The 27,276-nt window shown below is 43.6% G+C and overlaps 1 protein-coding gene across 1 annotated transcript in view; it reads right to left on the reverse strand.

Moving 5' to 3' along the window:
- Positions 1 to 7,221: 7,221 nt before the first annotated feature.
- The window catches only part of RPAP1 (RNA polymerase II associated protein 1), a 315,008-nt gene continuing 294,953 nt past the window's right edge, over positions 7,222 to 27,276 (reverse strand). Inside the window, exons 22-25 of the mRNA XM_085627070.1 lie at positions 10,954 to 11,758; positions 9,467 to 9,643; positions 8,261 to 8,317; positions 7,222 to 8,022 (exon numbers count right to left, since the gene is read on the reverse strand). Coding sequence (XP_085483196.1) covers positions 7,867 to 8,022; positions 8,261 to 8,317; positions 9,467 to 9,643; positions 10,954 to 11,758 — 1,195 coding nt within the window. The 3' untranslated portion in view covers positions 7,222 to 7,866. The remainder of the gene's footprint in view (positions 8,023 to 8,260; positions 8,318 to 9,466; positions 9,644 to 10,953; positions 11,759 to 27,276) is intronic.

The following is a 27,276-nucleotide window of genomic DNA, read 5'->3' on the forward strand; positions in this document are numbered from 1 at the left end:
AGCGCTTTAAACGCGGGGGGAAAGCGCTCTTTTAGCTTTGTCTATTAGCTCAGTGGGTTGAGATACCAGGGCAAGGTGTCTATAGGTCACCTACACGCCACGGGTAGAATTCCACAGGACCATACATTCCAACAGATCCGATTCAGGTGGGAGACTCTTGATTTGAGAAGTACTTTTTTTTTTGTTTACAGCTATCTTCTGCCTAAAATAGCCTCTGATTAAACAGAAATCAATGGGGAAAATACAATCCCCTGATTTTATTTTCAAAATCTCCCACTGTCCTGTATTAAAATGTAGGCGTGTTTTGAGAATGGGTATCTCAGCTGGTTAATGGGCGTACTGTAGGGTTGAATCATGGTTGGGCTTACTCAGCTTTTCACCCTTAGAGGTCTGAAAAATCTATATATCTATATGTTTGGGGGCATAGCCAGGGCTCAGCCATCAAGTTAACCTAAATATCCTTCTCAACCAAATTTGGCAGCCTAAAACCCTGTAGGAGACCTAGGAACGGTGTGGTGGAGAGCCTGCTGGAGGCTGTATGATGGCAGACGGATGCCTTTCTGGGACGGTGGGCCCTGCAGGGCAGAGGCCTATGAGGTGTGGGGCGGGCGAGAGCTAGGTTGGGGGAGCAGTGGTCCCAGTGAGCCCAGGGCACGGTAGCCGAGTTACCGCGCCGCAGGCAGCCACTTACACGTATGGCGGGAAGGAAAATTGTGGCTGGAGGGAGAACAAGCCCCAACGAAGCATCGTGAGCAGCCATGTTTCAAACCAGGCCCGCCACAATTGTTCTCAGAACATACCACAGAAAACAGATACCGAGGGTGAAATATACAGAACCTCCCTCAGAGGGACGAGCATCTCGCCCGGGTCTCCGGGCGTGTTACTTCTGACCTCCCCTCATCTACACAGATGACCACATACCTTCTTTGGTGTGTAACTGGCCGCAGTTTATTACATCATAAAACAATGCGGGATCATAAATCACAAGACATCGGTCATTAATACGAACCATACAGCATGCAAAATCTAGAGCATAAAACAAGCCATCAAAACCAGTAATCCATTGCGCATCAAGTTCAGTGGTGGTCATAAATCATCGACATTTATAATTCACTCCTTGCGGTCTCGTAATCAAGTTAGTCCATTGCCCTAAAGCATCCGGCTGAAGGCACTTTATTTGAGGGCCCATTGTTGTCATGCGCCGCCGTTTCTAGGCTTCTCTTGCTACCGATGTCTGGTGTCTGCAGCCCTCTGGCTGTGCCTGGGCTGCCATTGCCGTGTCCAGCTAGCGCTGACCCTTAGATCTTGCCGTCGAGAGTCCCTGCTGTGGGGCATTCCAAGGACCCTGTTGGAGCGGGGCTGTTCTTCCTGGCCTACTGTGCTATCCTTGGCATTCGCTGGTGCTGTCTCTGCCACGCTGCCTGTGGTTTCACAACCAATGACAGCCCCCCCCTTTCCTGCTGTCATTAACCCTAAGAAAACCCTGACTGCTCGAGAGCCCCCAGGATGTTCAAGAGGAACATATCCATCCCTACCCCAGATCACCGAACGTTGCCCTGTGCATAGTTGCATGGGAGCCTAAGTTAGCCTTAAGCTCCCATGCAACTATGCACAGGACAACGTTTAGTTATCTGGGGTAGGGATGGATATGTTCCTCTTGAACATCCGAGGGGCTCTCAAGCAGTCAGGGTTTAAAGAATTACAGGGTCATACCTTTGCAGATTGCTCATCGAGATATTGAGATTCAGCCCCAATGGCCTGTGGTCCTGAGCTCCCATCCATACTAAATTCGCTATTACCTCCGACCATATCACTTCGGCGGGTTGCACCAGCCTGGCGGCCGTGGTTAGGTTCACCTTCATGGCTTTCAGTTGATGTCGCCCTAGCCCAGCGAGATTGTTACCACCCAAATGTATGAGGACTGCATCCGGCTTGCCTCGAGCCTCAGGCCTCTGCATACCTTTGGCAGCAGATGAGCCCATGTTATGCCCAGTAGGTCCATCCACAACAAGTTGGTACTGCACAGCAATATGCCTTTGCAATCCTTCTGCGAAGCTGCACGGATCTGTGCCCTCTGGATGTAAGAGTAGCCCAGCATCCAGACCGTCTGCATCCCTTCATCCTGGGATGGGCTACCAGCTCGTTGACCCTATAGGCCCAAAAAAGTCAACCGCAAAAGCAGCTTTCAAAAGACTTAACTCCTAGCCCGCCAGTGCCTCTAACAATGTACCCAGTTTGGCAAAGTGAATGGGTCGCATCTGGTCCTACCACCTTATTTGTATACTGCCCTGCAAAGGGTTTTCTGTTCTGACCCACCTCCCCCTCTCTCCCGTGGTGCTGCGCTCAGGTGAGTTTGGGCCCATAATTTTGTCTTTCCGTACGAGTAAAGCCAGTGTATGAACTGCTTGACATCTGCACTCACTATACCCCTGGAACCCTTGGTGCTACCACCCGTCCTCAAAGAGGGCCCAGCACTTACGATACTTGACCCCGGTCCTAGGTGCCAGGCCCTTGTCTACTAGTGGTGCGAGGTCGGGTCTACCAGCTCCTACAATTCTTCCATGAAAGGCATCATCTGCTGTGGGAGCCTTGTCTACTGAAAGCGAGAGAGAGCATCCGCGACTGAGTTATCACAACCTGGCACATGCCCTAATCGCTATGTAGGCACCCAGCTGGCATCCAACTATATGGCGTAACAGTCCCATCACCCTTGGGCACTGTGCCATGCCTAGAGTCAGAGACTGCACCACTGCGCGATTGTCTGACTACAGTGTTATCTCTGTTTGCGAGCTTGTCTTCCCAGATCGAGAAGGTTACCACAGTGGTGCCAGCAGCGTTATACTCCTCCTCCAGTCTTTATTACGCCATGAGTCCAGCCACGGAGTTACACTCCAAGCCGTGCCCAGAATAGCCCCAAAACTCTTGGTACCCGCTGCATCCATGAACAGCTCTAACTGTTCGTCTATTAACCAAGGCTCATGCCAAACCAATGTGCCATTGAAAGCAGTGAGGAAGGTGAGCCACTGCTGCTGGTCTCGTTCAACCGTGTAGTTAGCCTGACTCTATGATGCTTTTTCTTAGGGCCTGCGTGGGCTAGGCTAAGCACCTGGTAAATGTTGGCCTTGCAGGGATCCTCCTGTCTTCAAAATTCAATCTGCCTAGCAGCTGTTGAATTACTCCTAGTTTCGCCTTTCTCCAGCCAGTAAGTAGGCCATTTTTGGGGGTGGTATCTTACAAACTCCCTCCACCAAGTCCAGCTCTATGCCCCAAAAAGTTAGCTTGGTCGTGGGTCCCTCGTTTTTTTTGTGTGCCAACGGTACTCCTAGTTTAGCAGTCAGAACAATAACTGGCCCAGCAGTGAACCGCGTTGCGCCACTCCATGAACTAAATATAAATGAAGTAAAAACATTTGAATTTTAGAATACATCCGTGACTGTAATTTTTAATTTTGTGATTAATCAATCGGATCACATTTGTGACCGTGATAAAGTGTGTAACTAATTTGGATGTAAATAATTCCTCAAGGGATCTAGCTTGTATGAGATAATTATTCTACCCAGTTCCTTTGGGAAAATTGGGTTGCCCTATTGTGTTAATATAAACCTAGTCTATAATGGGCCATGTCTGCATTTTTCCCCTAAATCCTTCATTGTATTGCAACCAAGCATCACTCTGGTACATGACCCCTATGAAGAGAAAATCATCAAACTAATGCAAACACCAGCCCGCAGGGTGTCTTTCACCCTGCTCCCACTCAAGGAAAGTGCTTAATGCTTCAAAGTATGCACAGGAGATTGCGCAGCACATAGGTAGACACTTGCCATAGTTAAATAGGCCATTTCACTGGAAACCCAGCAGGTGAACGCTGCTGGGGTACAATGGGAGGAGCCTGAAGGCTGATTCAGTGTCAGCTTTGACCATCAGTGCCCCTTTTTCTGATGTGCTCAGCATGTCCACTGCTTCATCAAGCAACAATCTGTGTATCACGTACCGACTCCAAATTAATTCGAGTCATCTCCTTCATAATCCGTGTAAACCCGTCAGGTGGAGTTTCGAATTAATGTGGAGTCGGTACATGATATACAGACTGTTGATAATTGTCTTGAAGTCGAGTGAGAAGTAAGCAAGTATTTACAGGATTTATTTTTCTGCAACGGTGAGTCCTGAGGATGGTCTTAGGGACCCGTTGGGCCATTGAAGACTGAAACGTCGACATCACACCCTCATTTACTTGGAACATTACAAATTGATCTCTGTTATATATACCATTTATGTGAACATTTGAATGATTGATTCATTGGGATTTAAGATGATTTTTACACTGTTTTAGGAAAAAGAAGTGACTTCAATCAATCTCTTGATAGAGTCTAGAGAGTTGAATCAACTGTTTGGTAGTGCCAGTGTTGCAATTAACTATATGTATATACTGCCTGTACAAGGTACGTGGATTATTTTAATAATGAGTTGACCATAAATCTAATGGACTGAATATAAATGAAGTAAAAACATTTGGATTTTAGAATACATCCGTGACTGTAATTTTTCATTTTGTGATTAATCAATCGGATCACATTTGTGACCGTGATAAAGTGTGGAACTAATTTGGATGTAAATAATTCCTCAAGGGATCTAGCTTGTATGAGATAATTATTCTACCCAGTTCCTTTGGGAAAATTGGGTTGCCCTCTTGTGTTAATATAAACCTAGTCTATAATGGGCCATGTCTGCATTTTTCCCCTAAATCCTTCATTGTATTGCAACCAAGCATCACTCTGGTACTTACGCTACGCTTCATGCACTTTCTGCTCATAGAGGAAGAGAGCTGCAGCGCTCTGGGGGAACTTTTCTACAAACACACAAGCTAGGGTTCTTCATTCATGCAGCCAGTTGTCTATGGACCATTTCAATTCTGGACCTATGTCTCTCTTTCCTCCCCATTTTTCTCGTGTGCCACTAAATCCAAACCTGCCTGCATTACTTTTAACAAGGAGATTCATTCCTTGCACCATAATTTTTCCATCGCAGATAGGGGGACCAGGTTATCCGGTACTGTTGCACGCGTGATTATGGGAGGATGGCCTGGTGTATTCGCTAGCTGGTTTGCTGCTGGCTGCACCCTGCGTCAAATGGCAGGAAGGCTGGAGGCAATCCATGCAGAGCCTCAAATGTACCCAGGGGCCTGAGGCGCTCCAAAGAGGACCGCTGCTTGCTTGAGCAACTCCATTATGATGTGGAAGAATTGACGTGGGTCAGCCTTAGGCAACAGGAATTCTGTATAGGAAGGTGCAGGCACTTTGAATGGTAAGGGTGACACTTTGGTCGACCTGTGTCAATCTTGTCCCCATCCCAGAATCAAGGAAAAAGACTCATCGAATAATCACAGATACAAGTTATCGTTGGGCCCTCAAATCAACTTCTTCAATTAGCCTCTAATGTCAAATTAAGGGATCGAATCACTCCCATTCACAGCCAACTCCATTGGCTCCCTGTGGAACACAAGATCAAACTCCTTACAATACAATTCAATACCATTTTTTACTCAATACCAGATGTCATTAGTGTTTGAAGAAGACCCTAAAATCGACAGACCGCTTGCACCTACAGAACAAGAAAGAGACCAGGCATTTTCATGAATAGTAGCCAAAGTTTGTAACGAAATGACAATTATGGAAAAAAATAAAACCTTTCTATCGGTAGAGAGTAAGAAACTGTGTTATTTTCCACAATAAGCCTCAGTCTTTTAGCACCAACAAGCCACATTTGGTGATAGAACAATCTACAAGTAAAATAATATTATCGGTAAACAAACTGAATGAGGAGATCAGACAGGTTTGTAAAAACAAGGTAGAAGAGTTTTTTTTCTCAATGTAAAATTAAACAAGCATTGGCATAGCCAATAGGTCTCGCCTTTGGGACCTTATAAGTGTTTAGCCATGAAACAGTTGCATAACTAAATACTTATAAGGTCCCAAAAGCGAGACCTATTGGCTATGCCAAGCGGCTGTGCGGCCGCGAAAGTGAAAGTGATCGCAATCAAACATCAAAGCGGCAAAAGTAAAAGTAATCGCGGTAAAGCGCGGCGCCCGCGCCCGCGCACATGCACTGTAGCTCTAGGCTGGCCCGGTAGCACTTTTTGGAGCCCTCTCAATAAGTCTCGCCAGACCAGCGCATGCGCTGGGTCAGGCGAGACCTAAAAATGAGAACACTGGACTGCAAAGAACAGCCTCCGGTGCACAAGAATCTGCACACTTCTAGGAGTTACTCGTCACAGGACAGAAGGAGCTGAGTGAGATGGGCCAACCTTGGGTGCTAAACAAAGATTTCAACTTCCCAGGAGGCAGCTAGTGTAGGAGACTACGTTCTGGTGTTTTTTGCTAGTAACACCTGCGAGTTACAGTGACTAACCAAATCAACGTGTTGTAAAGGTGCTGTCGATGGCGAGGCAGGCCAAGGAAGAGGTTTTCAGAATAGCCCAATTTGTAAGACACTATGGAGTCCAGACTCCTTTTATGGTCAGACTGGTAGAGAATAATTTTCAATACAACTCAGAGCTGGAAATTAGAGGATTTGCAGCGGTAACCTGAGATCCAGAACTCAAATCCACATAAAGCTACACTCCTGAGTTTCTATGTGCTGAAATAGGTGTTAAGGCAGGCACAAGTGCCTCAAGCCAGTGGCCTTGGGAGCCAAGGAGTCTACTCTCTAGTCAGAAGCACCTCTGATTTACTTATAATCAACTTGCATAATTCAACTGCCTCCAGCTTAGAAACATATAGCATGGGATGCTGTTGAATTTGAGGCACTATATGCAAAAGAAAAGTCTTTGTTAGGGTATGAAAACCCTAAAAACATTGTGACCTGTGATATCTAATCACATGCCGCTAGAGAAGGACACATACATTGAGGAATGCTAATCTACATACCAGATGATTCACTTTATAAAGCACAATGTGGTTCATGAATTCAGATTTCAATATAAGGCAGATTTAGTGAGGGAAAAATACAATTAAATAAAAATATAGATACAAATGAAGGTGTAATTTTGTGGGATGGCATACCCATGGCCTTGTTCATATACAAGTTAACCAAACAAAAAAGTAATGAAAACACTCAGCATTTTTTATGTTACATTATTGACGCTATACTGTACGTATAAAGCTTTAACAACTGTGCTGTTGGTTTGATCACACCTATAAGCACACATAATAAAAACAAAAAATACAAAACTACAAACATCTTTATTTTGACATTATTTAGGTATGTCTCACTACTTTCAAAGCCGGCACACGACCATCATTCTAAAAAAAGATGAAGGTCAAAGACCTGCCAGTCGAGAACACAGAAGCATGTTACATGCAGTGTCGAAGACTTTCCATCTGTGCTCTGAAAGAAGTATTCACTGCAGTTTCAAGAAAGTTTCAAGTTGAGCACCTTGTGCTGATGAGCAGGGACCTCTTTATTCTTGTTTATCCCAAAGTTGTTTTTTTTGTGTCCAATGGTAATATGATTTATGGGCAATTATAAACCATAAAAAGCATATTTGCCACACTTTGGGCATTCCTGTTATCAAATGGGTCGAATTAAAGCTTCTTAGTGCATGCTTCAGCATCTGCCACCTCTGTAACAGGGAGTAGAGAGTGGTAAGCAGTTCCTCTGTGCAACGCTTGAGTCGTTCCCGTCTTATTCTGGATGGTGATTTCAATGCTCCGCATCCATCAAACAAACACAAGAGGCGCAAGAAGAGCTGGAGCCACTTTAGCTCTATCCATGGGGTGCAGAAGAAACATCTGCCCAAAGGTAATATTTCGTGTTACCACCCTGGTCTACGAGGTGGTGTATGACGCCCTAGCGATGGTGTATGACGCCCTAGCTTTCCTGCTCCTTGCTCAGTTGAAGCGCCTTCTTCTGAGTCACGGCTTCCAAGTATTTTTGTCTCAGAGGCGGAAGCTGTTCAAAAAGGTCAAAGCCCAGAGCAGACTCAATATTGGGAAGCTTGAAGTAGAGCAGATGCCTTTTCAAAACCTGAACAAAGTGAAAACAAAAGAAGGAAATGTTAAACCCCTACAACCATTTGGGAGATTCCTCAATGCTGTTTCTATACCAGTCCATTTCTGGGCTCTGATGTCAGCCACTGGTAATGGCCAAGGTATACCCTTAATCGGTTAATGAAGAACTTAACACACCCCACATGATCATCTAAACACCGTTAGCTCTTTTACAGATCTTCCTTTCCACAATATGTTGGCCATTATGGACGTACCTCATCTGTAAGTAGCCAGATCTTCCTCAGCATACTCTTCCGAGCAGCGTCCACCTCCTGAAAAGAGAAGCGCATTATATCGATTAATGTCCTTCTCCATAGTAAAGAGTAAAATGTTGCGGAGTTATGGCGACAAGAGCTATCTCTCCATCAGGAACTACTTTTAAGGTATATAGATGCCGCAGCTGATTACAAACCAATTGCTAAATCTTATACAATGTATGTTCTTGGTCTTGCACAATAACTGGGCAACACCAGTTTATCAGCCTAAGAAATGCACTTACTGACGAAAAGGCTCTTTTGTATTCTGAGATGAGATCTGCGTGATCTTCCCTAAAAATGACACTTTCTGCTGAAAATGCTTTTAAGATTCTTCAGTTTTTTGTCCATTAGAAAAGGGCAGCCTCATCCTACTTTTCCCATACCTTCCACTCAACACCGTTTCTTCATGCCCTCCCTTCTTGCGTCTTTCTCGGTCCAACCTTTATTTCTGCCACCTCTACTCTTGTTCAATCTCTTCTCTGTAGGCTGCTTTACATCTTTTAAAACCCTCCCCCTGATTGCCTTAGTGCTCCAAACCTCCTCCTGTCGCCCTGCTCTGGTCAGGGAGAAAGGGAAAAACAGACTGCCACCACATTGTTCACTTCTGCATTTCCTTTGCTGCTTTTTGCTCGTCCACGTTAGGTTTGGTTTTAGCCAAGACCTATCAATTTCAGTAAAATTATATATATCATATACTTAGTTATGCAGGTGTTGGTCACCCATTCATCTGTTGTGTCACTTACATTTTGTTCCACCAACTACAGCACACAGCGTGGGTCAATGGGTCACTGTGAATGAGGGCTTTACAGAAGTAGATCCCTTTGGTGTCAAGGACTACTATGGCAAAGGATGCTTTCTGAGACCGATACAATGTTTTTGCTTTTTCCCTTTTTTTATTTTTAAATTATTGGCAGCGACCAGGCAGCTCCCACAACAATAATATATATATATATATATATATATATATATATATATATATATTTTTAAAGCCATTGCAAAACAAGCATTGGCAAAGCTAAAAGGCTGACAATCAACATCAGACTGATTTGCCTCTGCCACTGTATGTTAAAAATGAAACTAATTTAATGCGATATACTTTACAATTTGGGAAAAGTGAGAGGTTTTCGAGCTTTTCTACCCAGACTGAAGATATGAACCAGTTACCTGTGCTACTGGGTCCTGCGAGAAGATGAAACTGTTCATATGGGCCACAGCAACAGCATAGAGGAGGGGGCACCAGCTCTGTCGCAGAGCACCGGTCATCAAAGTTCGAAAATAAAGCCGTAAGAGGTCAAGACAGTCCTCGGGAGGCGAGGTGTATCTCTCCAGTGGGATGAAACACTAAGAGAGGAGACAAATTTCCTGGATTATAGATCAGCTGAAACAGATAAGGGGCATCCACTTCCCCCAAAGCCAACTTTAAACCACTTACTTTTCCTTAATGTAAACCAAGCATTACACTGATTAAATTGTGTTGCCAATGTCACCAAATTAACATTGCATTCATGATTTACTGATTTATAGATATCTGCTATAAACTCTACATTACTGATTAATTATGAGGTGTGCTATGGACCAGAGCAGGGATAGTGCTACAGCACACTAAGGGTCTCATTTAAAACTTGGCGATGGGGAAGCCCCGCGGTAAACTTGTGGTCCCATGCCCCACTTAGAGGCGAGGAAAGCACCAAGCTTCCACCAGAGCAGGCATGGCCATTCTAGGGTTTAGTTGGGCAGAACTAAAAGATGACTGAGCGAACCACTGCATCATGGGGGCCTGCACGGTACTCAGCTCTGCCTTAAGAGCCTCTGCCACATTGACAGCAAAACTTTTGTCAAACACATGGGTATATCACAATATGGCGCATGGTCCTCTGCAGGTGGAAACAAGGGCTGCCAACTGCATGGCATGCTGATAGGCTCCACCAACGTCAAAAGGAGACCCTCTGCGTTTGGTTGCACGAGCAGATATTGCGTATAGGTATTATACCAATGTATTAGCGAAACTTCAGGTTGCCATTACACTCTATCATGAGGAAATATGTAGACAGCACAAACTCCATACTAACAATAACATCTAGGAAAGCCTGACCAACAGAATTTCAGGCAAATACTAAAATAATAGAGCACAGGAAGAACAGACAGGTCTGAATTATATATTTGACAAGGATGTGACTGCGAAAAATACAGTCAATCAATGTTCGGCAACAACAAATTTATTTCAATTCTTAAATAGGTCTTCGTATACATGAATTGAAAGTAGGATAGGATAGGATAGGATTGCAGTTTATAGAGCGCTCGAATGGCGAGGCGTCTTGGCGCTAATGTGAAAGAAGAGATCAAGATATGTTAATATTTACGTATGTCATTCATGTAGAGGGAACAGTATATTGTATATTACTGACTTCTTGGTGGGCCGACTAAGAAAGTAGTTACAAAGCCACTAAAAAGGGTCACAACTTAATGCAAGTGAGGCAAATCATTCACATTGGCATTCTACATCTGTAAGTGCTTGCATGTTAATCATAGCAAAATGGAATTATCTTTCGAATAAACCTCAATAAACTCATGCTTTCATCGCTTCCGCCAGCAATGGACGCAATGACACTGCAGTAATTAACAGTCGAGCCGCTTTGAAAAAAACATCTTACCTCTTTTAGCGGGATTCCAAGAGATCGTAAGGTGCTGATGTGCTCCCCAAACACTAGCCGCCGCATCTGAACACTGAACCGTCTCTGGAGGGGTATAAGTATAAATGCTCCAAAAAGCGGATCCCCAAAAGAGACCGCTTCAAATTGTTCCAGGAGGTTGACGTACAGGTCATAGAAAGAAAACAGGCCAGGAGGAGGTATGTCCAACTCTAGAGCATCAAGCGCCTTCGGCTGACAGTACAAGGAGAGGAGTGCAGCTGTATAGCTATGAACAGGTCCTTCTAAGAACAGGTCCCCACCTGTAAGAAAAACACAGGCAAGTCGAGCCAGTTTGGCAGCGGCAGGAATATCGTGAAGGACTCCAACACGCCAAGTTTCCAGAAGCAAAATCCACTGGAGGTTTCGAGTCACTGTATTCACCAAATCCGGTGGCAGTGAATTGAGCATCGTACCTCGCGTCTCAGCATTGGCCACTTTGTTATAAAGAAGGATCAGAGGAAGAAAAGGCCAGTCAGAAGGCAGGCTGGGACCTGTGACCTCAGGAAGTAGCATGGACTGGATGAGATGGGTTTGTCCTCTGTAAACAGCCTGTGACCGGCTCAGAGCTAGTTCTAAGTGCGAAAAATGACCAAGGTAGCAAGCACGAATGGAGGGGAGCTGCTGATAACCCTCTTTCAGAAGACCTCCTCGGCTCAGAGTTGGTGAGACTGATGTCACAGAACCAGGTGGTGCAGGCTTTGCTCCTTGATGGATATGCAGAATGTCAGACAAGTCAGCAGCTTCAGGGCCACCCACTTTGTCTTCTCTGGAATATCACAAAGGTAAAAAACAATTATCAGATCAATATTTAAACTAAAAAGATATATCTATTGCTGTCATATTTTGAAGGGAAGAAACTATCCAGGATTAAATCAACTGAGGGGGTGTCTCATCAATGCATGTGGTAATGTCTAGGTAAGCCCTCAAAAGATAGATATTGGTGGGCCCAATGTTTGTCCACAAGCGCCGGCCATGCCAGATTTACGTATATACAACGATTTTATAACATTTATCTCAGGGGATATCCAGAAAGTGTGGAATGCCTCCGGCATTTGTGAACCAACGATGGGCAACCTGGAGTAGAATGTTTTACGAAGCAATTCCAATAATGAAAGGATTAGTTAAATGTAAATTTAATATGTGCTGGCACACAACAATGGAGATTACTGCTTTGTTAATTAATGCACCAGAATCCAAAGAAGTGCTGTGCTATGATCAACATAGGAGACTGGGAAGCAGTTTTGCAGATCACCAGCTGCATTATATCAAAAAGAACCTTCAGATATTCTATAGAAATGGCATAAAAGAAAGATATGGAATGCAGAAACCACCTGGAAAAAGACTATTTATGGCAGTATTGTCAAAGAATTAAAGCCAAACACAACAAACATTTTCAAATGCTTAGGGCCTTATTTAAAAGCTGGCAGGAGGTCCACTTGCCTGTAGAATGGCTGCCACCCCAGCGAAGGACAGCCTAGTGTATTTAGAGCTACTCACCTGATTCGCATTATCTCTGACAGTGCATCAGTTGGTGCGGCAGAAGGATTTGTGGCAAGGCTATCTGTCAAGCAGTCCACAATTGTGTTGTGGCTCAGCCAGCACAAAGCCAGGCTTGTTTCTGAAAAACTATAGGGCAATGTTCCCGGTGCACAGGGAGGGACTTTTCTGTCTATGCATCAGAGTCATTATTAGGTCTGGCCTTTAACATTGCTTAAGCTATCTCATCATACTATTGTCTTCCATAAAAGCCATACATACTATATATGTACATACACAGAGGGGCATTTGGTCAGCTGACTTCATCCACTGGTCCATTCAATTGTCATTCACATTTTACTTACGCCCACCACATCATGGTCAATGGGTCAACTCACTTTACCCATTGGCTCCCACCTGTGCACATTGCTCGCATCCAACTATTGTTATAAAATAACAATTAAAAAATAATTCCTTACTCTTCAGTGAAAAAGCTCATTCAAAGGGCACTTTTTCATCCCATTTACTTTTATATTATCTGAAATACTGGCTTTTTTGTATGCGATTCTGGTGACGATGAGGATTTATTTTTCATCTCCTTTGTATGGCAGGAGCGTACAGTGACATTGTAACACTGTAGTTGCCTGAAATTTGAATTCTTCAAAAGGTGATGATTTAATCAGGTATTCTTCACTAAATGATAATAAAATGCATGGCACAGCTGAATGGACTGGTTTTTGTTTTGTTTTATCTTAAAAAAAACAAATCACATCAGTCAATGTTTTTAAATTTAGAATATTTAATCAAGCATTTTTGTGCCACGTGCTTGCAATAACAAATAACCATTGATCCAGCTTCCAAGGTCTGTCCTTCTGTTTTTGTCAATCCTTATTCTCTTTTGGGAATGTCATTCCTTACATGGTCGCGCCATGCAGGAAAACAAAAAAATCACTGGCTGCCGGGTCAAGGATTTCCAACAGGAAAGCCAGATGAGACTCCACCATCATAATCCTGCAGTTCCACACTTCTAAATGGGGCACTGAACTGCTGATTTACCAGAGCAGGAGCCTTGCAACTGCATGTCCCTTCTCTAAACTCTAAATGACCCCTATTCTGTTTTGCAGGTGCAAGTATTCCACTTTGTGTTATGCGTCCTGCACAGCACCCTTTCAGCATTAGACAAGTATGGTGATCAGCAGCTACAGACCGAGGGAAATCTAGGCCACTGCCTTACACACAAATGAAGGCAGGTCAGCAGCACAAACCTGCTGCGATGATATCAGCGCACAAAAAATACAAGAGCATTTAGTTGGTTACAGCATATGTAGACTCATCTGGTCAACCCTTTTGCCATCTATGCTTGGTTCATGGCCCTTTTGCCATCTATGCTTGGTTCATGGCCCTTTTGCCATCTATGCTTGGTTCACGGCCCTTTTGCCATCTATGCTTGGTTCATGGCCCTTTTGCCATCTATGCTTGGTTCACGGCCCTTTTGCCATCTATGCTTGGTTCACAGCCCTTTTGCCATCTATGCTTGGTTCATGGCCCTTTTGCCATCTATGCTTGGTTCAGGGCTGTATAGCAGCTGTAAGAATGCTAATGCACCATTAAAACACATGGAGAAATCAAAACAAATACTCAATAGACTTTCAGCACATAACTGGGGACTTATAAAGGAAATGCCAGGAGGAAACAAACGTTAATTACATGTAACTGCGCTTCTCCAATATTGCCATCTTTCATAGATTCATAAGCTTGAATTTCCATGTCATCAGGTTGGGAGCCCTTCGTAAACAATGTTAGCATTATCACTGCACCTTTTCACTAAATAACATTGAAGAATACAAACACTTGTATCCTATTTACTTCATTATACATAACCCAAACGCCAGCCAATCACAGACCCAGATCCTGCGTCTAAGAGTCAGACAGCTGGTTAATTGGTTCTGGTGTGAAGGAACACAAGGGGCGAGATGTGCACAAAACGCACACAAATATAAATGTAGACACTGCACAGGAAGAGGTTACAGTAAAAAAGACATCCTCAGAGGGTGACCCAAAATGGTCAAAGAAGATTAACGATGGCAGGGCATCGACGAGTGAGGGAGATAAACCTTATGCTAACAGTGACAATGAGTCCTTTTAGAAAAGAAGAGTTGAAAGATTCAACGAAAAATCAATCAGCTACCAGAAATATGCTGTCAACGACTAAATCACCGTCGGGGGAGCAGTCGATGAGGAAGTACAGGCTGTCAGACACTGATATTGTCAACGAAGGAAAAAATCAATGGTGACTGAAATGCTGTCGGCGAGTAAAATGCCACTAAGGAGAGAGTTACCGTCAATGAAGAAAAAAACTAAAATTGATGACACCTGTCATCAAAGGGGCTAATGATGGAGATGAGGGATTTTGGTTCATCAGAAACAATAGAACCCATCTTGCAAACTCTTAGTTCCATTGCAACCGCGGAGGAGCAGAGTCGCTTACCGCAGGACTATCAAAAAGGCAATGATTAAGATCAGAATCAAATAGAGGCTTCCATGAGGAAGTCTCAGAAGAAGGGAAAGCAACTCACTCAGGGGAGTAGATTTTTCAATACATTGATGATGATGAAGTATATGCAGAGCAATTCGGATACAAGGAACCACAAAGGCAGAAATCACTGTGGATGATTCAAGGGAAAATAAGAGACGAATGATTACATCCTTCAGAAAGGCTAGTGCAGGTGCCTATGCAAAGGCTGGCTCTTTGCACGATATGATCGCTGATATCTATGAGAGGCTTCCACCACAGTCGGCGCAGAATGAGCAGCAGCTAGTGTTGTCAAAAACTCTGCAGCGCCAGTATTGCAACCTGTTCAGTTACACTTGCAGACAGGCCGTAGTGATCAAGAAACAAGTAGGGTTTGGGCTGTCCCAAGATTCAGCGCTATTGCAAAGGAGTGACACAGATTGCGACCAGAGTCCTGAACATGCGGGTCCCTGTGGACACAAGGTGGCACCTCCTGGGAGTGAAGGGGGAGGAGGTATGGCCCAAACTTAAAAAAAACACTGCTCATGTTGGCATCTGGGGTAGCAAAGAGTGGTGGACTGGGAGACCTATCTGGTTTGGTGTCAGCAGGCCGAGAAACTGATCTATCATAGCCCAGGATGCCCTAGAAAATGGGATAAGGTATGGCGACAGATAATGCAGCACCTAAAGGACAGCTGATATGGTCAGCGTTGAGTGTCTAAAGATGGTAATCAGGAAAGATGTGGACATGTGTCTCTACTGTGGTGATGGGGCCTGTCGGCATGATTTACCTGCCTTGTATCGGTCTCAGTGTTGTACTTCTGTCTTTATTATTATCACACTCTCTGTATATATATTGGTGATGTTATGCTGAGTCACTGTTCAATAAAAGGATGTTTTAAAAACAGAAACAAGTTAGGGTACTGAACCAGAGGACATAGTGTCTGATGATGTGTCAGAAGAGGGAGGAGAAGGTGAAAATGAAGGAGCTATAAGGTCACAATATACTTGATGATGACGATGCTGCTGATACAGGAGGACCACCGGGTCTAATAATAAGGCTACAGAATGGAATCAATTCATAGAGCCGAAAGAAGCTAGTTGGGAGCCGGATTGCAAAAGTTCACTGCCAGACGATGTAGGTAGATTTCCTTTCCTGACTGAAAAAGTGTCAGAGCAATTTAGTCTACCGGCAACTGTGGTTGAAAATTCTTGCTTTCCTTTTGATTTCATGAAAAAATCTCAAAGAAGTGTTTGCTCAATAAATGTGCTAGTTCATCTGTGGGAAGAGGGTCTAGAAAAGATGGACAATCCATACAGAGGATTTAGAAGTCAGTATCAAGGGCAGCTAGGACATTTTATTTCATTACTATAGAAAGTATAGGACATATGGGCAGTACAATGCATGTGGGCAGCAAGCAAAACAGCAAAGGCAACAGAAGGGCCAAAGTTAGGCTTGTAAGCAGAAGTTTGCTGGAGTTTAGATAAGTTAGTCCACTCAAGCTATAAACAGTGGCTTCACATGGAGAGTGGGAAGGCTAGTAGGCTCGTCATGCTCCTCCGTAACGCATAGCCCTCCATTGGTGGGGGTACAGTACGTCAAGAGTTGGATGGTGTGCACACAGCAGTACATATGGGAAGTCTTTGCTGTGCAACTGCAAAGGGTTTACGCAGCCCTGCTCGATGGTGCTCCACAGGAAGGGGGTGCATATCTGGCTAGCCTGAGGGTGGCCTCCTTATTGAGGGAAGAAGGGAATAGCCTGGACGCTCCCATAGCTAGCGAAGAAACAATAATTGCGTTACGGTCGTTGAAGACTGCTAAGGCCCCAGGTGGGAACAGCCTGCCGGTTGAATTTTATCAATGCAGGGCGCAATTACTGGACCTCTATAATAAGGCTTTTGGGAGGGGGCTGCTCCCGGCCTCTATGAGGGAGGCGCTTATTGTTATGTTGCCCAAACCGGATAAGGATGTTTCAGAAGTGACGTCCTATCGCCCACTGTCGATGCTAAATATCGACATGAAAACCTCAGTAAAATACTGGCATCTCATCTACTGGAGTCTAAAATGGGTGCAATTGTTATACAGCCACCCTGCGGTAAGAGTGAGAGTGGGAGGGATGGTGTTGTGGCAGTTCTCCCTCCACAGAGGAACCAGACACGGCTGCCCTCTATCGCCTATTGCTATTCGCGATGGAGCTATTGGCTTGCTGGCTCCATCATGTGCTGCGTGGCTGGGGAATACAGATTGGGGAGAACACGCATGTGATCGCCCTCTACGCTGATGATGCTTTACTCTATTAGCACCAGCCTATACACTCAGTCCCTATTATGCTAGCTGTATTCGTCAAGTTTGGCGATGTGTCTGGCTTGCACGTTAACCACTCTAAATCCAAACTGTTCCCGATGTGGAATTAGCTGGCAGGTGGGAGGAGGACTTTCCTCGATTAGATCTTCCCTGGGAAACGAAAAGTGTCAGGTATCTTGGGATTAGACTCACACACAGGGCACCGGAGTTTGAAGCTGCAAATATAGGTAGGGTGCGGAAAGGGCTAAAACTAATCATAAAATTCTGAAACACACTTCGCCTATCTTTAATGGGGGAAACTGGCATTAGTTAGAATGATAATAATGCCCTAATGCCTTTACATTTTTCAGGGGGTCCTATTTGCGATTCCTAGAAAATACTCTGTGGAATTGGATAAGCTGATGGTTGAACTTATGCGGGCCTCAGGGTGAAAAAGAGTTAGTCTGTCCACTCTTAAGCACTCGCAGAGTCAGGGAGGTCTCGAATTACCGAATTTGCAGCTTGTTGTCATGCAGCTCAACTGCAACACGTGGTGCATTGGATGGATGGCCTTGACAATTGAAGAAAAGGTTGCTAAGGGGTACTTGTAACAACATTCTATTGTCGGAACTGCTGACGATGGGTGCGAGGGTTCCGGCTTCTGAGAGACTTTGCGGGACTTCTACCCAAATGATCACTGCAGTTCTCTAACAGATGCCACACAGTCGTTCCAATTAGGGACTGGCCAATCCCTACAATTTGAGACAATAGCAGCAACGGCCCGTGGAATATGGCCATCCTTCCCAGAGGCCCTCTGGGTATCCTAAACATTAGTAACCCTGTTGAACACGACAAGGGGTCGGAGAATGATCTCACACATTTATAGGGCATTGAGAGAAGACTTACCTCTGGCAGAATTACTGAGACACGCCAAATGGCACAATCAGTTAGGGGTGCCGCCTTCATTCAAGGAATGGGAGAGAATCCATGAGATGGTGAAGACCACCTCCTTCAATGCGAGGTTCAAGCTAATTCAGTGTAATGTAGTATCAGGTTGACCTCACCCCTAGTACTTTACATGCCATATACCAGGAGCGTCCATCCTCCTGCTGCCGCTGTATCCAGCTGGATGTGGATTTCATACACATGTGAGGGTGCCCTAAATTAGATGAATACGGGGATTCAATATTGAAGTCCCTGAACGTAAATACTGGTTGGTCTTTTGCCAGAGATGTTAATATCTATTGGGGAGGATTCCAATAAATAAGTTCCTCCTGTTAGGCCATGTAATGGCCAAACACAGGATTGCCATTAGATGGATGGCAACGGTAGCACCTGAATGGATGAGAGACGTGGCTGAATAGGCAAATGCAGAGGAAGTTTACATGCCTAAAACACGCAGGGATAATAAACTTGCAGACGACTTTCAGGCCTGGGTGGAAATGCTCACCGAGCTGCTGGATGCCCTATCCCCTTGAGCACAAGCGTATGCCAGATTCAAGAGCACATGATGTTGGCCTGATAAAGGGCACCAGGTGGGTTCCTTGGTACTTTATATAATAAGGGGCATCTATCAACTCCATGCCTCTTAAACAGTATCCAATTCCTTAAACAGTGTTTAATCCTGCATTAGGGAAATTGATCGAGTCTGGGGGGGGTGGGGTTTTTTACATGGATATATTGTTCATACAATTTGCCATTATTATCATGCTTATTATACAAATGTCAATAAAAACATAAAAAAGAGGGGCCAAAGTATAGACAGGAACAGGGAAGTGCACACAGAGGAAGCCAACCCTCAAAGGAAGCCAACCCTCAAATTTGAGGGGAAAGGAGGAAGATCATGACTTCACAGACAGTAATTCCTCTCAGATTCTGCTGCCAGTGGGTAGATGGATGCAGTATAATTTAAAAGGTTGGCCGCCAATAAACAACAGACAGATGTGTTTTAGATATTGTAAAACATGGTCATACTTTGGAATTTCTGGAGGAGCCATCATCAATTACACCAACACCAGAGAGACTGAGATCTGAGGGAGCAAAGATAAAAATATTAAACTGAATGGGGAAGGAAGCCATTGGGAAGGTACCATTGTAGGAGCAGTACAGGTGCTTGTACTCAAGGTTCTTTCTCATTTTAAAAGAAAATCTGGAGAACGGAGTCCAATATTAGATCTAAGAGAACTGAAACAGAGTTTCCATATGATCACACTTTAGGAAAATCTTTTGTTTATAAAGAGAGGGGACTTTTTTGAGCTCAATAGAATTGCAGGATGCGTTCTTCAATATCCCCATACACAAAAACCTCCAAAAAGTTTTATGATTTATATTGCGGGCAACACTACTAGCTCAAAGCTCTGCCTATCGGTAAAAGAGCAGCACCTCAAGTGTTTTACAACGTACATGCGTCTGACAGCAACATATGTAAGGAAGAAAGGAGGTATGGTGTACCAGTACCTGGAAGACTGGCTTATGAAAGCAAGCACACTACAGAAGACACAATGAATGACAAGTAATACAAAGGAAGTGCTTCTGAAGTTGGGTCTAGCTATCAACAGGAAGAAATCTAATCTCAAACCAAGCAGGGATTTTGTGTTTTTGGGTGCAAGGATAGTATCATTAGAGGGAATGGTGTTTCTGTCGCAGGAAAGAGGCAAAACTATAATGAAGCAAGCATCTTTTCTAATAGGAAAAGAAAATATTTCAGTGATGATGGTCAAGGCATTTCTAGGAGCTATGTCTTAATGCATTCGATTGGTACCTCACTGTAGGCTGCAGATGTGGCTTATACAGGGACAGTTAGGCAATATCATCCAAATAATGCAACTCATGAGGAAGGTGTTACAATAGTGGGTACAAAAAAAGAATGTGTTCAAAGACCAAGTAATGCAAACAGAAAGACCACAAGTCTACCCGACTACAGATGCTTGTATGGTAGGATGAGGAGCACATCTAGACAACAAGCAAGTAAATGGTTTGTCGTCAAAGCGAGAACAGCAGTTCCACACACATATTGGAGTTATGAGCAATTAGACTGGCGCCAAAAGCCTTTCTGCCTGTAGAGAAGGATTGTCATGTTATGGAGAGGACAGGCAATATGACAACAATTAATTAATTTAAAAAACAAGGAAGAACGAGGTTGCTACTACTTTCAAAGGAAGCACAAAAATTTCGTTGAGGCATAACACATTCCAGGGTTGCACCACTGACAGGCGGATCAGTTGAGCAGACGAAGTTTGGATACTCACAAGTGGGAAATAGACACCAGGCTTTGGCATGTTTGAGATTGATCACAATTGGAAATGCAGGACGTTTGCAAGCAGATGGTTTTGCCCAGGAACGCAATGCATTTAAAATAAACTGGAGAGAGAAGTTTGTAAACGCATTCCCTGCAATACTGTAATTTGCAAGAGAAGAGAAGAGAGTTGCAGGGTGCTTCTAGCAGCACCTGCAAGGCCGCTCCAACACTGGTATGCATTTCTATTGGAGTGGGTGGTGGATAAGCCAGTGCAGTCAAACCGGATGTTCAAACACTTTCAAAGAACAAGGAATGAATACTACACCACAACCCGCAGTCTCTTTACCTAACAGCATGGCTCTTCAGTACTTATGAGTGAGAAGAGGTTCTAAGCAAAGCAAGAGCTCAGGCGCAGATCAAAACGTAAGATCTGAAATGGAAAGGTTTTGGTATATGGGCGTATAGAAGTCTGGATCCAATGAATAGGGAAACACATGAGTTTTTACCTTATCTATTTTATCTAGCTGAGGCAGGTTTTAAGTGTCAGTTAAGGTGCACTTAGCCGCGGTGTCAAGATTTTTGAGATCACCTGATCAAGTATTATTATTATTATTATATTCTTAGCTAGTGACAAAGGAATTTATGGAAGGATTGCTCACAAACTGTCCTCCCTCACCAAAGCTGGTGCCAAAATGAGAGCTAAATACTGTCTTGGGAGCTTCGATGAATTGAACCAACTTATAAAGCAACATTAAAGCATTTAACTTGGAAATCAGCTTTTTGCTGGCAGTACACAATTCATTCCAACGGGGCCAACCTTAGTATATTTGAAGCAGAAGATTTACGTTACCAACGCTTTCTGAGAATCTAGTAACAGCGACTGAAAAGCCATTACATTCATTAGAGATCAAGAGGCATCTAAAGTTTTAATTGCATGCAACAAAGGAGATGTGTAAGAGAGATGAACTCTTTGTAGCTTTAGGATTAGGAAGTAAAGGGAATGCAGTGACTGAACAAAAGACTGTAAAATGGACTGTGGCATGTATTACTACAGCACATGCTGCATCGAAGAGGCCATTGTCGAGAGTAGTAAAGGCTCATTCAGCAATGGTAATGACAGCTACGTTCTTTACAGGAATTTCACTGAAAAACATTTGCAAGGCAGCGATGTGGATAACGACACATGCTTTTGTAAAACATTGTTATATCAATATGCATGCCAACAAAGAGGCTGTGGTCTACAGGCGGTGCACAGAAATATGTTTGCATTAGGTAAGCCACATGCCAAACTTTCACATGATACAGCTTAATACTGCTTTGTTAGTCTGGATTCAAGCATGTGAATCTATGAAAGATTCAATACTGGCAAAGGAAATAAGGTAATTACTTGTAACTGGGGTTCTCCAGCTTTAGTATCTTTCAAAGATTCACATGCGGCCCCCCCACGTACCATTCTAATACGAATTTCTAAGTTTATTAAAGAGAACTTGCACTTTAGAAAAAAGAACTGTTGGAATCTTTAGACAAGTGAACACCTGTGTGTGGAGGGCTCTCATTGGCTGTATTTTGGTTCATGTATAATGATGTGGAAAGAATGCTACAGGTAAGAAGCTGTTATCCTTCTCCACCTCTGGTTCTTTCATAGATTTACATGCCTCAATTAGGATTACTATTGGAGTGTAAATCAAGGCGATAACTGCAGTGGATGGTGGACACGGGGTTCACCTTATGAATGAGGTTCTGAAGCACTGCCCTGCCCCACTGCTTTGTCTTTTTCAGAGTTACTGTTGATGCCATAGCTGTAACAGAATGTGCTCCGACATTTCTTGTCAATGGTCTATTGATGACATGTGACAAGGAGATGCATGCTACTCTCCCTCTTGTAGAAGATCTCTTTGTAATGACGATACCCTTATTTATTGATCCACAGGCTACAAACAATTGATTTGTTTGACGAAAGCCTTTAGGGCGATGCTGATAGAATCTGAGACATCTTTTGATATCTAGTGAGGGCAGAGCTCTCTCTGTGGAAGTGGCTGGAGTAGGGACAAATGTAGACAGGAAAATCCTTTGGTTTATATTAATTTAAAAAGGTACTTGCAGAATACATTTGGGGTTACTAGTCAGGTACACAATGTCTCTTTGAAAATGGAAGAAAGCACTTGCTTAACACATAATCTTTTTGTACAAGGGACTGACAGCAGGAAAGTGGTCTTCCCTAAACAGTGTTTTATGTTGGATTTCTACATAGGTTTAAAACAGGTGCATATAACTGCTGCTAGAATGGTGTTACACTCCCGCTCCAGTGACATCTTTGTCTTAGGAGGAAAACACTCTGAAAAGCTGTGATTGACGTTTGTAGCATCTTTTTAGAACCAGCTGGAAATGCTTAAATGACCAAACAGTAGGTCTTGAGGAGGCAGGCCATTAAATGTAGGGATTGAGGATCATGGTGGAGTACTTGGCCATTGTTGCTTGATAGCAATTTGGGATCCGCTCTGAAACGAATCGGCAATTGCATAAACATGTTCCAGAGCTCTGTGAACAAGTGTTGACGCACCCAAGCTGGTGCCACTAGGATTGTCTTCCAATTTTCTTTTTACATTTTTTGCAGGATTGAAGGGAAGACATTTAAGAGTTTTCCCTCCTATTTATTGAAAAGGCCTCTCCATCTGACCTTAGGCCTAGCCATCTGCTTGCAAATTTCTTGTTTTCTTCTGCTAGATCAACAAAAGGGGAGCAATTTATTAACTCGGATTCATAAATGCAGATAATTCCCCCCCCTTCAAAAAGACCACAAAAAATACAATAAGCATGCAAGAAGGGCAAACAAATATCTACTAACTCCTCATGCTTTTTTATACAAAAGTCATTCGAATGTCCAAGACTAATGTTATTTGTTTGCTGTCTGTTTCTTATTCATGAAAATTTGTGTAGAGTCTGCTCAGTATGCCTGCTACGTTGTTGAGTATTCGATGCTCAATTTCTTCTGACAATTCGACTTAGTTGTCAATTGCCTATTTGCACAGTTTGAGTTTCTCTCGACGGGACTGGGTTGTCATACCTCCTTGCTTCCTTATATAAATTATTGTAGTACGAATCAACACACGCATTATCTGTAATAGCAGGGAAAAAATGCTTTGAGGGCTAGTCTCATCGCTCTTTGTTCCAGAAGGTTTATTCGACGCTTGCTTTCTGTCTTTGATCATAAACTGTTGTTGCATGTCAGTTCCCTATCACGTTAATGAAGTGCCTGTGGTCCGAAATCTCTGAGGTTTTGAAGGGACTAAGGGTTGGTCTTTGAAAATGGGTGAACACGTTTCATCAATGTTGAGATTTGTATTATATTATCTCAATCATCTGTTATTTGAAGACAATGAGAATTCAGCTGTTCTTGAATTATCCTTATCCTAAAGCAACACTGAACTATGAGTAAGATACATGGCGACATGGTCCCTAAAGCTGACTTGACCATGTGGATCGTTGTTTTGCATACTGATGCTAGAACAGTTGCTTGCCGTATCAGTTTCTTTCCCCTCTGTCAGGATGGAAACACTTTTTCTTGCTGGTTTGGCTTTTGGCACCTAAGAAAATCACATCTGTGGATTTAAAAAGACTTGATTTTGGTGGGTTGATCACCAAGGCTCAAAAGGGTTGCTACTGTTTTGTCAGTCATGTGCCGTCTTATTAGCCAGTCGTCTAAGTAGGGATAGACTATGCAGTTGTTCCTTCTAAGATGTGTTGCAATGGGGGCCATGAATTTTATGAACACTCAAAGAGCTGATTTAAGCTGAAAATGTAGTGCCTTGAATTGGTAGTGATGGCCTGCTACCATGAATCATAGTTCCTTTCTAGGGTTCACATTTATTGGGATGTGAGGTCCAAGGGATGTCCAAGGGATGCTGGATAATTTCCTTTCTTTAGAAAGGGTAGAAGGTCTTGGAAGGTAATTATGAGGAAGGAAAATGCTACTTACCAGTATGCATCTGTTTTTGGCATATAGAGCTGTAGATTCGTATACTTGTGCATAGATCGCCATCTGGTGTTGGGCTCGGATGTTTGCACTTTGTTTTTGACTTGGAAGAAGTCTTTGTAGTCACAAGATAGGTGACTCCTCCTTAGGACGATAGTGCGCATTGGCATCTACTCCATCTCCAGATGTTTTGCCATGGAGGGTTATGATGGAGTTAGTGAGAAATAGAGAAGGATGTCCATGTGTAATGTATCTAAGTAAGATAGTACTGGAAAAAATAGAGGTATCTGGGGATGTGGGTGGGTGTATACGAATCTACAGCGCTACGTGCCAAGAACAGATGCATGCTGGTAAGTAGCATTTTCCGTTCAAGGCATATGAGCTGTAGATCGTATACTTGTGCATAGACTATACAGCAGTTACCTCCTTAGCGGTGGCAACCTGTATCTGTTACAGTGGTTTGAAAAAGTGTTCTTAATACAGCCTGGCCCACACTAGCTTGTTGTTTTGCTGGTACATTTACACAATAGTGTTTTTTGAAAGTGTGTGGTGTGGACCAAGTTACTGCTTTGCAGATGTCATCTAAGGGAAAGTTCCCTAAGAATGCCATAGATGCCCCTAGTTTACATGTGGAGTGAGCCCTAGAGGGTACGGTTAAGGTGCATTTGGCTTTAGCATAGCATATTTGGATGCATTTAACAATCCACCTTGAAATTCCTGTTTTTGAGATAGGATTGCCTTTATGAGGTGGGGAGAAAGACACAAAAAGTTGTTTAGTCTTTCTAAAGGTTTTTGTTCTTTCAATGTAGTAAAGTATTTCTCTTTTTACGTCTAGCGTGTGAAGAGCTTGTTCTGCTACTGAGTCTGCTAGTGGGAAAAACACTGGGAGTTCTACAGACTGGTTAAGGTGGAAAGCAGACACGACTTTAGGTAGGATTTTTGGGTTAGTCCTAAGAACCACTTTGTTATGATGGATTTGGAGAAATGGTTCTTGTATGGTCAATGCCTGGAGTTCAGTGACTCTTCTGAGAGAGGTGATCGCAACCAGAAAAGCTACTTTCTAGGTGAGAAGATGCAATACACATTTATGCACAGGTTCAAATGGGGGACCCATGAGTCTGGTAAGTACCACATTTAGGTTCCATACTGAAGAGGGTGGAACTCTAGGTGGAATTATTCTTTAAAGTCCTTCCATAAATGCCTTGATAGCTGGTACCCTAAACAAAGACAAGTGTTGTCTGTTTTGGAGATAGGCTGCTATTGCAGCGAGATGTAATCTAATGGGTGTATACGCTAGGTTACATTGTTGTAGAGGCAAAAGGTAACAGATGATGTTTTGAATAGAAGCATCTAGTGGGTTGATTTTGTTATTTGTACAGTAAATTACAAATCTTTTCCACTTTGCGGCATAGCAAGTTCTAGTGGTAGGACGTCTAGCCTCTTTAATGATGTTCATGCAGTCTGGCGGGAGATTAAGGTACCATTAAACAACAAGAAAGAGAGGGTTTTGTTATAAGGAGCACTCTTGGTCCCCCTAAAAAAGTAGTCAAAACAACAGAAGAGTGTGCCTTCTTAGGAGAAGAGAGAGCATAAAGAGTCAGATTTGATTCTTTAGAAAGCCCTCACTCACCAACCTAGTTGGTGACATGCTTCATCATTGGGCCCCACCAGGAAGGTCGAATACGTCCCCGGTGTGCTTCAATGCCGGAATTACTTCGGAGCTGGTTGATATTGTATGTTTTACAAGTGCAAGTGAATGTGAAGTGAGTTAAAAAGTGTCTGGGTTGTGTCCAAAAGTAATTTTATTCGTCGGCCAACCTGGCACGGTTAAAAGTAAAGTGAGCGGTATATATGCTGGATAGATGTCTCAGCTATGTCTCACTGTGAGTGGTCAACATGTTTCTGCATGTATGTTGCAACTAGCTAGGCATTCTTCAGGACCAATGTTTAGACCTCGGCGGTGTGAGCGCGCTAAGGCTCACCCTAACCAGGAGGTCATGTATCCGAAAAAAACTGGAAAAATTATTTAAACCTGCTGTTCCTGCGGGTACCTGATCCTTGTAGGGACCCGGCAGTTGTCTGAAAGGAAGAACAGACACACAAAGACATACACAAATAAAAATGATCAATAATCATATAGTCACAAGGCGTATGTTGTTCTAAAATTGCTCATGCACTCATGCTCTTCTCAACGTGCACTGCAACTATATCTCACGGGGCTATGGTGCGGTATGGTGAGATATGATTGTGCACATAGTTTTCACATTATGGTTAGTGGTAGTGGTAGGTCCCACTCTTAATGTGATGGTACCGAATTTGTATAGCGCTATTTCACCTGCACGCCTACTCGGGCGTTAAGTGGTATGGGTGCGTCAGTGTCACACACGCTAACGTGTCTTTCATGGGCTCGCCTGGTGCAGTGTGGCGAGTGGCTGAAAGCACAATGTTATACCAGAACGGGTAAGAAGACTCTCTTACATGGGGAGTGTTCATTAATCACTCCATGGGTCTCGGAAGGGGGGTGATGGCTAGTAGGCACACCCTGTAGAGAAAAGGGAGAGAGTCACATTAATGGTCCCACTCTTAGACAGGTTACTTATCTGTATTGTCGTGTGGTTGCAGGATTCTACTCACGCCAGCAAAGCCAGGCACCCGCTCGGTACCTGTGCAATCCCTCTGAAACCGGACCCCGGCGATAGGAAAGCCCGTGTCCCCGGGTTCTTTATAAGGGCTGTAAAAGCTGATCATCGGCTCATCGGAATCGTATCGGCGTCGCGGAGGGGCTGCGTCAGCGAACCGAC

The sequence above is a fragment of the Triturus cristatus genome, chromosome 9, assembly GCF_964204655.1.
Source record: "Triturus cristatus chromosome 9, aTriCri1.1, whole genome shotgun sequence".
NCBI classification, from domain to species: Eukaryota; Metazoa; Chordata; class Amphibia; order Caudata; family Salamandridae; genus Triturus; species Triturus cristatus.